Source organism: Colius striatus, chromosome Z (assembly GCF_028858725.1).
Source record: "Colius striatus isolate bColStr4 chromosome Z, bColStr4.1.hap1, whole genome shotgun sequence".
NCBI classification, from domain to species: domain Eukaryota; kingdom Metazoa; phylum Chordata; class Aves; order Coliiformes; family Coliidae; genus Colius; species Colius striatus.
In genome coordinates, this window is record NC_084790.1 from 11,436,183 (window position 1) to 11,453,373 (window position 17,191).

The window sequence follows — 17,191 nt, forward strand, 5'->3', positions numbered from 1 at the left end:
CCCTTCAGTCTTCTCCTCTCTAGACTAAACAGCCCCAGTTTCCGCAGCCTTTCCTCGTATGAAAGATGCTTCATACCCCTGATCATCTTGGTGGCCCTGTGCTGGACTCTCTCCAGCGGTTCCCTGTCCCTCTTGATCTGAGGAGCCCAGTACTGGACACATTACTCCAGATGAGGCCTCACCAGGGCAGAGAAGAGAGGGAGAAGAACCTCCCTTGACCTGCTGGCCACACTCTTCTTGATGCATCCCAGGATGCCATTGGCCTACTTGGCCACGAGGGCACATTGATGGCTCATGGTTAGTTTATCGTCAACCAGGACTCTTAGGTCTGCAGAGCTGCTCTCCAGCAGGTCAATCCCCAGCCTGTAGTGGTGCATGGGGTTGTTCCTGCCCAGGTGCAGGACTCTGCACTTGTCCCTGCTGACCCTCATGAGGTTCCTCCCTGCCCAACTCTCAAGCCAGTCAAGATCCCGCTGAATGGCCGCACAGCCTTCCGGTGAAACAGCCAGTGCTCCCAGTTTGGTGTCATCAGCAAACCTGCTGAGGGTACACTGTCCCCTCATTCAGGTTGTTGATGATGTTGAACAAGACTGGCCCCAGAACCATCACTGCTGAACTCCACTGGTCACACATCTCCAACTCGATTCTGATACATTCCTGCTCAATAATCATCCTTCTCAATCAGCTCTTTGAAGTAAATTTTTTCTCCCAAACAGTGATGTAACATATATAAAAAGATTAATCTTCAGATATGAAATGTAAAGTTTTAAAAAGTTTTTAAGCATAATAATGTAACTTTAAGGACACAGGCAAGATATTTTGGCATAATTTCTGTAAGATTGACTGGTAAATTATGCAATAGAGATTACAGAAGTCTCTAAATGAAATTCAGTGTTTAAGATTAATCTTCAGAACACTCAGCTAGCTCATACATAAAGACCTCTGTAATCAGAAAATTCTGAAGGACAAGATTAAAAGCTGAATATTTTTCTTCAAAGTATTTCATATCACTCTGACTCACAAAAAGAGGTAACACTTCAGTGAAAAAAAGATTTAGTTTTAACAAATTCATACACTATAAATCAATCATGCAACAATAAAAGAACTACACAAGTTTAAGAAACTTTCATGTAAAATGTGCTTTCAGTTGCATGGAAATCTAAGAAAAGTTTAATGAGAAAAATAACAGTTTTAGGAAATAAAATATGGCAGGTAACTTTTAGCAATGGAAGTTTCATGCATTCCTGGTAGGCTAAAATTGACAAAGATCAAGCCTTGGTGGAAACAGCAGTTCCCACTCTGTGGAACATAGAAAATCCATCCCTCTATTTGCTTGGCTTTACATTAAGACTACCATTTTGAGGTTGACACTGCCTAAGTGCAACACTTACCTATCTAATAACAAAAATAGTCAAGGAATGAATGTCAGTCAACTAATCAAACTGAAAACATGTCCAATCTCTAAGGAACAGTATGAACTTATACGAATTAATTCCCTTTGGATATATATATGTCCACGTGTTTTACAAATCTAAGACTGAAAAATTCTTTCAAGTTTGAAAATATAGTAAGATCTTATCCTTAGAGAGCTGGAAATCATTAGACTATTTTCTACCCAAGATATTAGAAAAACTTTTAAGGGTGGGCATGAACCAATAGTTAATTGCCTGACACTGTCTTCAAAAGAAGTTATTAAAAATAATCCAGGACTCTAAAACAGCACTAGAAAGCAAGTATAGCACAGTTTACTTTTTGGTACTGCTATGCAGTCCCTGGTTCCTAAACAAGTATCAGTATAGGTGAGAAGCTGAAACCAGTACCTCAGATGGCAAGATGCAAACATAAGATATTTTTTATGTGCTGTACTGTCTGCACCCAAAAGAATTATGCCTTCTCATCAATGGTAGATCAGGACCTCTGAACCACACTTCCTCATACAGTGGATGCAACCAAACACTCCCTATATTTGCAAACCATGCATATGTTAGTAACTTTCAGAAGTTAAGGAATTTGCTTTGAACTTGTTTGTTGTTATCACAACAACTAACAAGAATTCTTTTACTGATGAAAAATATATTTGCTTTCCAGTTTATACAGAGTGAACATTATGCTGGAGCACTCCACTTGCACACTAATCTTCAAGCTCTTCTCAGAATGTATCTCACTTGCACTAAAGAATAAATGAACTTAATCATGTGCACAGTTTGCCAGTGGTAAAATAATCCTAATTACAACTTTAGCTAAAGAGCTACTTGTATTCAGAACAACTAATACTAATACATACTGAAAGCTCTTTCCAGCAAAACTGCAGATTAGCAAATACATAATATCCTTGTTTCTTTTTTGGCTTTTTGTTTGTTTGTGTTTGCTTGTTTGGGGGAGGGAGGGTCCTTCAAATTTAAGGATGGAATCAGATGTGCTACCACTTTAATTATGTCCAAATGGCTAGTAGAGAACAGAACTATCTCCTTGACGAATGTTGCATGTTGCTTAAAGTCTGTTTACAACCATTTCAGATGGGCTTCTCTATCACAATGTTGCTGGTTTCCTCACATTTTTGTTCTTTAGCCTATGAAGTAAGTTTTAAGCAGTATATTTTAAAACAATTAAACACATGTAAAAAATAATTATAATAGTGATTGTTTTCTGTTTATGTGCTAAAACAAAAAATAAACAGATGAAAGTATTTTTAAAAACATTTAATTCTCACCTAAAATGATTGACATTTGTTTTACTAAGGAATGAAAGCACAAATGAACCTGGTCTCCGATCACTCTCTCGAATAAGGTAACTTCCAGGTTTTCCTGCTTGTCGAAGACGTTCTTCTGCAATTGTTCTGTCAAGTTTTCCATGATACCACCTGAAGAAAAGAACAATAATGGGTGTCCTTAGAACTTATGTTTGTGTTTATTCTCACAGAACAGGCCTATGAAACTAACAAAATCTTTCACTCTAAACTGATGTAACTCCAAATGTTTGTTTCAAAGTTATGACATTTTTACATGTGCAAACTCCCAGCTTACTTATTTTGAATAAACAATACTTTTAAGACAGCATAATTTTCCAAATAACCTGCTTCTCCAAACAAACCACCCCAAGGAATGGAGGGTCTATGTAGACCATCATCTCTTCTCCCTAATTCATTTATTTTAAATACACAGAATCAGAGGTGATTGAGTCAACTTGGAAGACTCTTGTATTTTAAGCATATACAGGCTTCAGTTTGGGCTGAGTTTTCCAAAAGTATAAATTAGGAAGTGAATTGTAAAAAAATGTCTCAGCTGACACAGATACTGCTGTAGCAAAGCCTCCATTGGATTGGAATGACAGCAATCAGATGACCACTGAGCCCCCAAAATCTTCCCTAATCCCAGTGTGTAACCCTATCAATTACAAGAAAGGGCAGATCAGTGGAAAATCTGGGACTGCAAAATAGAACAAAGGAACACTTCAGTCCAAAGGAAAGGTTGGACTGTTACCATTAGAGCATTCATTCTCTGTACATCAGTTTATTTGCACAGCTTTTCTCAGAACACTCCTTCCACTCAAAATGATCAAGTATTACAGTAACAAAAAATGCAGCAATGGAGAGAGATGTTCAAATATAAAGCCAAGAACACATTCACAAAGCCACAGCATGTTGTGGAGCTACCTACTCTAGTAATTTATTAGTTCTGCTTCCATCCACTAACGATGCTTAATTCAACCTTTAATTTCTACATTCCAGAAAATATCAGCTTCCACATCACAACTATTTTACACTTTTTAAATCCTTCACCACTTCTGACCATTTGCCTTCTAATACTAACAGTTCACACATATCTTTTAAGAGTCATAAAAATGCATTCTCAAAGAGATACATAAGTGATCTTTTGAAGTAATATATGCAAAAATACAAAAAAATGCAGAGATTACAAATCCAAAAGAAATTAACAGCTGGTAAAATTTATAGCTGATGAAATTAGAAAATAAGCATTTCTGTTCTAGAAAATGAAAGCACAGGCTTTGAGATCTTCCATGAGAATGAAAACCTGATAGACAACGTTGATAAAACATTGTGTACACCAGCAGAAGCAGCACCAGTACATACACTGTAATGCTGGCAAAGCTGTGTGCTTGCTAGTACATCTCTCTGCTTCTCTTCCTCATCCTGAAAAAAAACAAGTTAAACCAGAAAAGGCACTGGTGTGTCTATCCAACACATAGCACCTGAGACTGCTGTAGGCTAAGTTATGTTTGCAAGATTCTATTTCACTCCAGAGTAACGCAGTCTCAGACAGAAATCTGTCCCTTAAAGATGGCCTGTAATAAAGTGAGTCATGCTACCCCTACCAGGAGGGTCCTTCAGGAAATTAAACAACATCAGGACCGTCTATTTTGAGATACCTAGGATGGAATTTTCTGCTTGTTAGTGTGCACAGCATGGCTGAAACATGAGTTTGTTCATTCCCAACACGTCAGAGCAACTGAGCTTTGCTACTCTGGATAGACTGATTTTCATGAAGAAACTCCCTGAAGAGAGAACAAACCTTCTAGGACAAGAAATTCTTTGAAATCAACATTCCATGAAACCTATTTTAAACTAACAATACATTCACTAAGCTTTTTTTGTTCCTATTTACCACCCATTTGAGAAAAATAATCTTAACTCTAAAGAGACACATTGTGTTCCAATGCCCAACTTAAAAGCATGTTTTCAAAACAGGGAAGGTGCAAGTTTAAGAATGCAAATTACTAATAAAAATATCCTAGGAAAGCCAAAATGTAGGATTACGTGCAAACAAAACATTCTGCTTTTCTGTAAAGAACTGGGATTTCTTACAACAAAAGCACATGCATGGGTGCCCCAATTTTAAGACCAAAGCTTGGAACACAGAAAACATCCTCTTTACTAGTGACAGCAACATGTACGTTGGTATATCTGGTAAAGCAGAAGCAGGCTTAAAAACTATTTGCTCTCCATTGCAGAAATGGTTTGTTTTCTGAAATAAAAATACATAGTGAACTTCTGAGTGCAGTTAAATTCAGTGCCATTGAGCACATATTTGATACATTCACAGCTGACAGAAAATGCATTATTTTACAGCTTGCTGTGCATTAGTTGTAATGTACAAACTATGCTATACCACTAGCTACAGAATAAACTATTAACACCGAATTTAACTACAAACTGACAGGAAGATACAAACTGCAGTAAAGTGGTAAATATTGAGCCACAGTAGTAGAAAACAGCTTAAGAGATATGTTCAGAAAGCCTCTGAAGATAGCACATTTCTTTAAAAAACAGGATACACGCAAATACAAGCTTTGAAGATAGCACTACAGTATGCAAAATACTTGATGAGAAATAAGTGCTTTTTTCCAGAGAGCAGTTTCATCATTAGACAGATAGAATTTATTCAAGTAATACACACTGTAAGAGTTGTTGAAAGACTTCAAGAAGTGCACACCTTACATTTCATCCAGGTATCTTCTGTTTTCAATACCATATGAAAGTACACTCTGCAAATTTGCACCATTATCTTCAAGTAGTTTGATACCAAATAGTAAAGACTATTTTACAAAATTGCAGTACTCAGATTTAAGGATATAAAGAGCTCAACTAAGGAGTGGCATTATCTTGTAATACTTCTGTTAAAAGGTTGTGGGTTCTTTTACCTTTGAAATACATTCATAGATCAATTTTTCTGTGAATATTGGCTAACATACAAATATACACAAATTCATACTAACAAAAAAATGTTATGAGCACTTGCACTGTATTATCAGTTATAAAGAAATATCCATCCAATATTCAATACTATCCAAAGAAAGTACAACAGAAATGACCGAAGAATCTGTCTTACTCATCACTTCATCAGAGAATGAAGAGTAAAGAACACTCTGAAGGACAGGGCCAGGCTATTATAAATGAAATAAAATAAATTCCATATCCTCTGACTTTAATCCTCAGGTATCTCAATGAGATCGAGTTCAGTATTTCTGATAAATACATCACAAGAAGCTACTTCTTCCTGTTCGGAGGCTCTGTAGCATTTTTAGTTTTACGGATCAAGACCAACAACTTCGACATTTTTCAGTAGTTTGAAGTTTAGTCAGAAACAACACACGCCCAGACCTCTTGATTTACATCAAATACAGCTTCTGAACAGATGTAATAGATGTCTTACCTACATTGCACTAGAAATCTCATGAAAGGAGTTAATGTTTGGATAGGAAGTTGTCAAATAAAAAATCTGCCTAGCTGTTCATAAATATAAAGTTGCTCCTGTGGCTGTGATTTACCAATGTGTGCCTTCAGAAGCGCAAGTCACCAACACTTACATGTATAGCCTCCATCACTGACAAAGACAAGCTTCTCATAATTTCTCGTCAGTCACCTCTACTTGCTCGCCTGGTCTCATTTAGGAACATTTTTGTATGTCTATATTAACTTTGCACATTTTTAGATACTGGCAATCCACTATTTTCCCAGTATTTCGCACAAATATAATTAAGCATATTATGAAATGCATTAAAAGAGAAAAGCAAGTAGCCTTGACACAGAATGTTCTGGAATTATTTAACTATAAAATGTCTTACGAACTACAGATCACAATTTTGTGGTTGTTTCCACAACCACCTGTTTCACCACTATAACAAACTTCCAAAACCACTACCTACATTGCAACCTTTATTTTGCTTCTAAGAAAATACCAATAATAGGCTTCCATATTTCACACCCAGTCAGAAGTTGTACAAGAAACTACTCCCATCTGTCAGTTTTAATCAAAAGCAATATGTTCAAAAATCCAACCCTATGCATCATGACCTTAATTACACCAAACACACAGAATGCAGACACAACAACATCACAGCCTATATATCCAGACAAGTAACAAAGCTGCCAGGAGAATAGTCCCTACACTACACTGTGTGGCTGGTGCCCATAAGACAAGTCATGAACCTCATGAAATGAGTTACAATGCAGTTAGAGCTGTTATCTCTGCCCTGCAAATAAGATCTCCTTAATTTTCCCCTGCTCCACAGAAGATGCTGGGTACTAGGCACCCAGTTATGCTAGACTCATCAGGCCTAGCCATCAGTGCCTACTGTGAGTAGGCATGAAACTACTCTGCATCCTCATAGCAAGCTCACAGCACAGTAACAGGACATTTGATCCCCAACATGGACACAAGATCCATGTGAGGCACAGGCTCTTCACAAAGAGGTAGTAGATGGTGAATTACCATCTGGAAGGAGGCAGTTGTTACTGTGTATGAAAGCATGTCACATTGTTCAACCAAATCCTTTCACATGTGGGAAAAGCAAGTATTACAAAGCTTTGTTGTTCCACTAAAGGACTGTTATTACAGTACAGTGAAATTTTTACTTAGGTGCAAAGTAGGTTAGGCAGGACAGAATGCAGCAGGAAGTGCTGAAAGGGAGTAAAAGTGGTTTCAGCCACTTAGTACAAATGCAGATGTTCACAATAGCTGCAGACCTCTCTATTTCTGCCCATAAAAAGTTACGGTGCACAGGAAAAACAGTCATCAAATGCTATATCCACTTAACTCAGAGCTCTTGGCCATGTCTTACTGCTTCAACAAAACTCATAAAGAACAGAGAATTTCTAGGAGCTCTAGTCAGAGCTCCCTTCCTATCAATTCAATCACTGCATTAGTACCTACCTTTCACACATTACATGTGAGCTCACTTTCCATCAGAGACATAAGAGAGCAAAGATGATTACCTGGAACTGGGAAAACCCTCAGTTTCAAAAGGCACATAGAAAGCTGTCATGGTTTGACATGACGGCCATTTGTGGTAAGGGGGAAGGGGCTGTAAAGATGGCTCCTGTAAGTAGTTGCTTGCAACTCTCCCCAGCTCTGAGCCAGACCAACTTCTGGGGCTGAGCCAATTAGACGCTTTCACGATCACTTTTTAAGAACCTGGAAGAGGAGGCTTCTTCCTCCATCTTCTTCCTTTTTCTTTCTTCTTCTGCCCCTTCTTCTTCTTCTTCTGGCTGGTGGTGGTGCAAGGAGTAGGAACAGTGAAAGAAACAACCATGTGGACTCCAAGGTCAGTGATGAAAGAGAGGAGGAGGTGTGCTGGAGCAGAGACTCCCCTGCATTCTATGGAGAGAACTGGTGAAGCTGAGATTTATTTTCATTTCTTTAAAGATCCCAATTCAGCGGTACAGAGTCATTTTGATAATGAGTCCATATCGGGGCAGAGACTCATGTTGCTAAAGCTGGCCCCAGACCAGGGGCAGCGATTCACTTCATTAAAGGCCCCAAGCCAGGGACAGTGATTATGGCCGGAGGAGGCCGTGTACCATGAGAGGAACCCAATCACTTCACTGCAGACCCCAAGACAGGGGCAGTGATTTTCTTCTTTAAAACTATGGCCAGAAGAGGCCGTGTCCCAAAGGAGGGACCCTTTATCACTATGGCCAGAGCAGGCCCTTGGGTCCCAAGGAAGGGACCCAATATCCACAGCTGTTAACTGTGGAAAGGAATCCACGACAAAGCAGCCCATTAAACTTATGCCTAGAAGAGGTCTTGTCCCGAGAGAAAGACCTTATAACTCCAGAAACTGCAATCGTGGCGAAGAATCCACACTAAGAGATATTCACCAAGGACTGTGTCCCATGTGAGGGACCCTGTATCAGCAGAAGCTGTAGCTGTTGGGAGCAACCCACACCAGAGAAGTTTGTTAAGGACTGTACCCCAGGGGAGGAACCCCATGTTGGAGCAGGGAAAGAATGCCAGGAGTCGACCTCATCTAAGGAGAGAGAAGTGGCAGAGCCCATCTGTGAGAGACTGACCACATCCCTTATTTCCTGCCCCCCTAAGCCATTGAGGGAGGAGGAGGTAGAGATATCGAGAGCAGTGAGCTGGGCTCGGGAAGAAAGGAGGGATGGGGGAGGGAGATCTTAAAGTGCTAGTTGTAATTTTCTCATCATCCTACTCCCTTTCTGCTTTTATTCCATTCTGTTTCTTGTAGAATAAACTTTCCTACTTTCCTCTCTGAGTACTGGAGTCTGTTTTGCCTGGAATTCTAACTGTCAGCCAGCCCTCCCTACCCTTGTCTTAATCCACAACAACTTTGCTTATCTTTTTACTCCCATTTCACTGGAGCCTCCGCCATCCTAATGAGGGTGGGGGTGAATGGGTACACCGAGAGAGAGACTGTCATGGTGCTGCTGTGCTAGCTGGGCCAAACCACGACAAAAGCCTAAGTAGTTTAATGAAGGTGGAGGAGAAAAAGCCCCATAAAAACACAATAAAATATCCTGTATTCTTATTTGTTTCTTATCCTGTAAACATCAACCATTCTCTGTGAAGCTTTCCATCTCAAGATCTAATTCAGCTATTCATTGTCATTGTTTTCATTTCAGTCTTACAGTTTCTCTCAACTTAAAATGCATTCTTAGTTTTACCATTATTTTTCAGATTTTGCCTTTCAACACTCACATCTCCCCTTTCCATCAGAGCTGTAAGACTGCATTACTTCCTTTATGCAGATTATTTGTAGACATTAAATGAAGGTAGGTTCCACTCAGAATTTATTAAATTCACGTCCTTCTTCTGCCTTTTTAGTTAGTATGCAGCCGTTAACAATTTTTGATCAAGTCTTTGGAGTACTCCACATCACAAAGAATTTCCTTCCCGGCAAAAAATCTGCAAATATGTACCAACATCTACACCTCATGCACCTTTAAGACAATGAAACAAATATTGAAACTAACTTGAAGCCAAGTAAGTGTTCTTTGTCAAGTATGCATGAAATTGAGTGATATACACTCTGGGAGAAAAGGGAAGGAGAAGTTTTTACCCTTTTGCATCCCTATGCATTTTTCTAAGAGGCAGTACATACATGTAAGCATACCCATGTATATCTAAGTATGAATCTGCTTTTCTCATTCCAGCATTCCAAAATCCCTTAAAAACAGAATATGGAAAATTGAACCATGCTGTACTTTAAGACTAGGAACCAGACAACTAACACAGAAAGTCACTACCATAGGCACTCCTATCAGCTGTGCCAACCTGTTAACTGTGAGACTTGCACACACCTCCAAAAGAAGCTGTTAAAACACTCTCAGAAGAATTTACGTAAGTTCTGGACTAGTATTAAATGTATCAACCAAAAACCTCAGTACATCTTAATAAAAAGACTGCAAAGATGAAAAAGCAAGATATGAACACAGTAAAAATTTAATTTAAATAATTTCACTAAGGAAAGCAAGGTTCTAAAACTTTTAATTGCTGTAACAATGCTATAAACTTTCAAAGAGAAAGTGACAGTAGCATATAATCCAACATCACCAAAAGATTTCTTTCAATCCTACCCAACATATGTATTTACTAAAAAGAAGACTGATTGCCTATCTCATTTTTGCAAGAGTCACCAATAAGGAGGTGAAATACATCAGCTCTTGAAACATTTTCCATTTTCAAACTGAAGGGTCAACTTAGGAAGTGAATTATGGAATTAAATTTTTTAGCAAGAAACTTCTCATTTTTACATGTTTTCTGCTTGTGCCCTCAGGTCAAAAATATGCCTTTTCCTTCTTGAATTAAGAGCAATTACTACAGAAATCATGTTAATATTGTGACAAAAGTCAGCAGATGCTCTTCGGTAATAATTAAGGAGTTTCTAAGACCACAGAATCCTAGGATGGTTTGAGTTGGAAGAGATCTTAAAGACTATCTAGTTCCATCATCCCTGCTATGTGCAGGGGTATGTTCCACTAGATCAGGCTGTTCAAAGCCCCATGCAGTCTAGTTTTCAACACTTCCAAGGATAGGTCAGCCACAACTTCTCTGGGCAACCTATCCCAGTGTCTCATTGCCCTCACAGGAAAAACGTTGATCATCTTGTCTGCCATTCACTTCAGTAAACGTACCAGAGGCTCCTTCACCTTCCTCCTCCTCCTTGCATCTTGCAAGTACAGGATTCTTTTTGTGTGTTCTACTCTCACCTCTTCTTGAAAGCAGGAATGCCTCTCTAGAGGCATAACTGCCTCTCTAAGAAGAGAACTCGGACTGTCATACACTAGGTACAATGCCTGAATTAAAAGATGCTCAGTGCTTCCCACATGCATCAGCAACAACAATGGTGGAATATAACCTAGAGAGGAAAAAAAAAATTGTCTCAGGGTCACCAGTGGTTTGTGCTCCGAAAGCCTGTCACAAGCTCAGTGATGGGATTGAAAGCATCCTCACTGAGTCTGCTGATGACACCAAACTGTTCAGTGGACACGTCAGCAGAGTGAGCCATCTTACAGTAGTCGAATTTTTTTTGCAGTGAGAATAGTGATTCATTGCAACAACCTCCACAGGGAGGAAGGAAAACCTCCGTTAAGGTTTTCAAGATGAGACTGGACAGTGTTCTAGATAATGTCAGTTATGCTCCTCTTCCCACAAAAGGTTGGGACAGATGATCTTTCAAGATCCCTCCCAATCTGGGCTATTTTATGGTTCTATGATTCTGTGTATTCCAGTGCAGATGAAATTGTATTCTTAGAAAAAAACTACAGCACTTGACGATGAACAACTATTACCATTTTAACAAAAAGTTCATTGTAACAAAAAATGAAACCGTAACAAAAAAAATTGGTTTGGTATGAACTCAGCCTGAGAAGTAGCTGCAAATACCAAAACCTGAAAATGGAAATTACTTTTTTAGGGCCTCATCATTACAAAAATCAGACTGCTAACTTACCAGAACACTTACTAGGTACACTGAGTGTCCTAGAGACCTTCATATTCCATTCCTGAAATACATCTGGAGCCTTCAAGTTAATTTAGCAACACTGGTTTGTATACATTGATTTGTTCACAGTAGTAATTGCAGTTAAACAATCAGAAAAAGCAGATATTCCAAGCAGATTTATGAAATATTTAGGCAACACTGTAAGCTACCTTAGAAAGACTTATTTTTCTTTAGAGGCAAAATCTTTAACTATTATGGCAGAAATTATAATAACTGTCTACATAGAAAATGATGAAATATGCTGTTTACCACCTAAGGATTTCTGGTACGTCCTATTAAGTCTTCCTTATTAGTTACAGCTTCTTATGTTATTCCTGTCTATTTGAAGTAACAATTTTCAGCACTGATTCTCAAGTACAAAAAGTTTGTTTATACACTTATAAAATCACTTCAGCTGGAAGTGACCATCGGGGATGATAACTGTCCTCAGCCCACTTAAGCAGGGTCAGCTACAGCTGGTTGCTGAGAACCATGGTCAATTTGGTAACAAATATGTCCAGTTATGGAGACTCCACAACCTCTCCAGGCAACATCTGTTACTGTTGAACCACACACAGCCCCTCCCATAAAAATACGCCCCTTTTTTCTATTTAGATGGAATTTCAAGTTTTTAAATATTTCCATTGCCTCTTGCCCTGTTGTTGGGCTCCACTGAGGATGGTCTGGCTTCTTCATCTTCATTCCTTCCCACCAGCTATTTAAACACATAATACCCACTCAAGATTCCACTTTTCCAGGCTGAACAGTCCCAGCTCTCAGCCTCTCCTTGTTTGACAAATGAACCAGTCCCTTCATGATCCTGCTGTCCCTGCACTGGGCCCGCTTCAGTATATCCATGTCTCTCTTGCACTAGCAACTAGAGCACTGGACACAACACCCACTAGTGTGTCTCACTAGTACTCAGTAGTGACAAAGGACCATATTCCTCAACCTGCTGGCAATGATTCTCCCAGTACAGCCCAGGATTGCCTAGCATTGCTGGCTCTGTCCATTGGTAGGTCCATATCCTTCTCTTCAGAGCTGCTTTCCATCTGGTCAGCCCCCAGCATACAGTTGGGGTTATTCTTCCCCAGTGCTAAAGCTTTGCATTTCCTTTGTTCAACTTCGCGAGACCCCTTGAAGCCCAATTCCCCAGCATGACCAGGTCACTCTGAATGGCAAAACATCCACCTGGTGTTTCAGCCACTCCTCTCAGTTTTGCACTGTTTCTGAACTTGCTAAGGGTGCATTCTGGTCCCGTATCCAGGTCATTAATCAATATGTCAAACAGTACTGGCCACAGGGTGCACCATGGGGAACACCACTGGTGACTTGTCTCTACCAGGACTTTGATCACCATCCAGTGGGCTCAGCTACTCAGCCAAGCTGCAGTCTACCTCACTGTCCATTTCTTTAACCTGCAGGCTGTTAGTTTATCTGTGAGGAGGCTTTGCGAGACAGTGTCAAAAAGCCTTACTAAAGTTTGTGTGAAGTCTCTGCTGAAGCAAATGACCTCATTGTAGGAGGCTGTTAGGCTAGTTAAGCATGATTTCCCCCTCATAAATCCATGCTGACTACTTCTCACTACTTTTGACACAAAAGATAATCTATGTAAGAAGAGAAAAACTTATCTGCTCCACTGATGGAGCAGGTATTTCATATAAAAATAAAAAATACTAAAGATTCCGTGTAGTCTTCATATGGTATATAAAAGTATACAGAACAGGACAAGTATATAAAACTTCTCAAGCACTGTTAACATTTTGTTGGTACCACAGAGGGACACAGAGGGACACAGAGGGACACATCATTGCTTCACTATGATACTTCTATGCAGCACAATGTTAGAAAAAGATAAAGTGTAGGTCAAGAGACTCTACTCACTGTTTAAACAAAATGACATCATATATTGTTAACGAGAAATACCGACTGGACATCATCTGCTGTTAAGGGGAATTACTGATTGAACTACTGAAAAATCCTCCTCAAAATTTTTCCAGCATCAAATGCTGTTCTACTTCTGGTTTTCCTCATATGAATCCTTCATTTATGTATGTACCTAACACAGAATCATAGAATGGTAGGGGTTGGAAGGGACCTTTACAGATCATCTAGTCCAACCCCCCTGCAGAAGCAGGTTCACCTAGATCAGGTCACACAGGAACACGGCCAGGCGGGTCTTCAAGACAGTTTACTTACTGCTTCATTTCCTATAAATGACTAGGTACCACTTTGTTCTGCTGCTTTTAACTGTTTATTTAAGACAGCACTTCCAACTCCACATATTCATCCAGAACTAAAACTAGATCTATAGTTAGGTCAATTTTCTAAGTGGCCAAATCAGTACACTACTCATCAGCTTTAGAAATAGAATCAGTTTCCCTTCCAAAAAGAATTAATAAATTTATTATCTAAAAAACCCAAAAGTTTAACTGCTGGACATAGTAACTGCTAAACAGAAAAGAAACCTGAAACACTAATATCAAGTTGTATAGTGTTTCATTTTTTTGTTTTTACAGTGCCTAACTGTATTTCCCCTCAGTTTTTGGTGCAACAGACTCATTCATTAGTACAGAAAAGGGCCTTCAGCTACAAAGAAGACAAAAAAACCCCCTCATTTCTGTAAATTACTGAAATAAACAAATGTTGAACTGGACTTGTCACCTTCAAAAGTCATATGAAGAAACTTGAACTTCACACTGCTTTTGAGTAGAAAAAAATGTTCCACTTTTTTGCAATCCCTGCTTATTTAATATTTCTCTATCCATATAACTTCAGTTCTCTTTCTCAATTACTATTTTCCCTCAACAAGCACCGAGAATGAAAATAAGAATATGTTTGTTTGGCATAAGATTTGTTTTAACCAGATAGTACTTAGAGAGCCTATTTCATTTTGTATGGTTGATAGCTTTCAATTTAAACTGATTTCCATTTCAAACAGATAATCACTGCTCAAAACACACAGTTTGAAAAATGTTAGTTTTGCTGGACTGTACTGGAACTGCTTCTGTCACCCTAATGCAAGACCAGGATCTAAAATAATTTCGTCAGCTAATAATTTTGATCAAATACATAAATAATTGAACTCTTCCACATAATGCTGGTTTACAATCAAATTAAATATTATTAATTTATAAGCATGAATGCATTTCCTTATAATATTTCAGTTTTCATCATCAGGCTTTGCAATGGGGTAGAAAGCACAGAAAAAAAGACCAAAAGAAGCCCAGAGTTGGCCGCTTTTTTCCCCTGCATCCCATGCTTCCCACCTTGCATTAAGTTACTATATAAACAGACTACTGCTATGCTCCAGAAAAAAATGAAAACCCACACACATACTGAACAGAAGTCAGTATTCTTCTGGATCAAAGACAATAAAATCAACCCTACTTGGGGATTTTGAGTTTGTGAATACAAAGAAGCTGTTACACACTAGCCATCTCCTCCCACTACCGTAAGACATATTCCTCTTTTCCTTAGGTGGAAAAGAGAAGAGGAAATTAGGTATACTAGGTGCTTGCTAGCAAAGATGAACATATCCTGGCTACCCTGAAAAAACAGTACTTAGAGCACCTGACGGAAGTACAGAACGTTCACCGGCTTCACTTCCCATCTCTTCAAGTAAGTTAGTTACTGTGAAAGACAGAATCATAGAATGGTAGGGTTGGAAGGGACCTTTAGAGATCATCTAGTCCAATTTCGCTGCAGAAGCAGGTTCACCTAGATCAAGTTGCATAGGAATATGTCCAGGTGGGTCTTGAAGACCTCCAAGGAAGGAGACTCCACAATCCCTCTGGGCAGCCTGTTCCACTGCTCCATCACCCTCTTGTACACCGGGAATTCAGATTTTACTTTGTTTTGGAGGTGGCTTTTTGGAGATTTTTTTTTCCAATTTGCAAAACCAACTAGTAAATGGAAAAAGTGGTGCCTACATTTTTGCAGAAAGTTTCAGTTTAAAAATCAATTTAAGACTGGAGTAAGAAATTTGGAACATCACCAGCAACTTTTACCAGGTATTATTGTTTTGAGTTAGTAACAAACCATTCAGTAAATCCTGAAATGCAATGCATGCACATAGGAAGGCAAAGAAGCCTAGTGAGTTGTTACTGTTGTGAAATAAATAATGCCTTTTCATTCTGACACAGGAGAATGGTAATTTTCTATTACACAAAGCAAGGCCAGGAGTGAAGAGCATTCTCAGTTTCCTGATCTACTACACATAATATATTGTAACCAGTTAACACAAATAAACACAACTTTTTGACAGGCAGAATTATCCACAAGTCAATCCTGCATGCCTTCTATAAAAACTGAATGAATTAGAAGGAAGAAAGAAAGGGGGGAGTTGGCAGTTGTATTTCAACAAATAGAACAGGAGTTTTGTGATCACATTCAACTGAAAAGATTCCATCCCAGTTTAAATTACAAGATCAATCACTGCTCTTAAAGACTTATACTGGACTTCTCCTTATATAGTATGTTAGATAACATTGATCTCCTTTCTGGTAATGTGAGTTCAGCTCCACTGAAGCAGATGGTATCATGACAAAGAAAGGGCACTTCCAAAATAAAACAGCAGGACTGAAAGAATACAGTCTACTATCGACATATGGTCAATTTAAATAACTTGAGAATGGTAAAAACTGATGTTGTATAAAATGAATAAGAAATGAACAAAAGTGAAAAAGGTTTTTAATTATTTCAGTCATCCAACTTGTATTTTTTATGGAAAGGTCATACACCAAGGACAAAATTACAAAGGAAATGGTTAAGTATATGGAGGTATCAAGTTCTGAATTGATTTTTAAACATATTTCTTGAATATTTCTGTATTAAAGAATCTTCACGAGAACATTTAACCGTAGAGCTATGTCCTCATCCTGCAAGAACTTAAAATGTCCACTTTGTCGAGTAAGGTAAGTAGCTTTGTCCACTAAAACCAAACCAAGACCTCTGCAGTTTTCCCCTAGAATGCAGTCCTTTACAGAAATATAAGATTCTCTTTCATTAAAGTTAATCATTGTGCTTGCACATGACCAAAAAGACAATATTCTGACTGCAAAAGTCAGTAAGAACTGTAGATGTGGTGACAATTATTTTATCAAATGGGTGATTATTCATAAATAATTACCCTGTCTTCCAAAAATACTTCCAAAAAAGTTCGCCCTTTAGCTTTTTTTCTCAGTTTTCTAAGGAACTCAGTTGCGTCCAACAGATGAAGCAGTCTGATCTTGGAGAGAGAAAACCAGATGAGCAGAATTCTGTATCTCACCAGCATACAATACTAAAGAAGAAACTTTGCTTTTATGTGTGGCTAATTCCCTCCTTATCCTTTATCAAATCTGCTTAATCCCGTTTCTATATTGTTAGGAAATCCACAAGTTTGAGACTATTCAAACACTCTCACTAGGAAGCCTATCAACGTTAGAGAGATTAATTCAAAAGAAAT

At 38.6% G+C, this 17,191-nt stretch overlaps 1 protein-coding gene across 2 annotated transcripts in view; it reads right to left on the reverse strand.

Moving 5' to 3' along the window:
- Positions 1-17,191, reverse strand: part of RASA1 (RAS p21 protein activator 1) — a 63,515-nt gene that overhangs the window by 44,440 nt on the left and 1,884 nt on the right. For both annotated transcript variants that reach the window (XM_062017610.1, XM_062017611.1), the window contains exon 2: positions 2,711-2,860. In XM_062017610.1, coding sequence (XP_061873594.1) covers positions 2,711-2,860 — 150 coding nt within the window. The remainder of the gene's footprint in view (positions 1-2,710; positions 2,861-17,191) is intronic.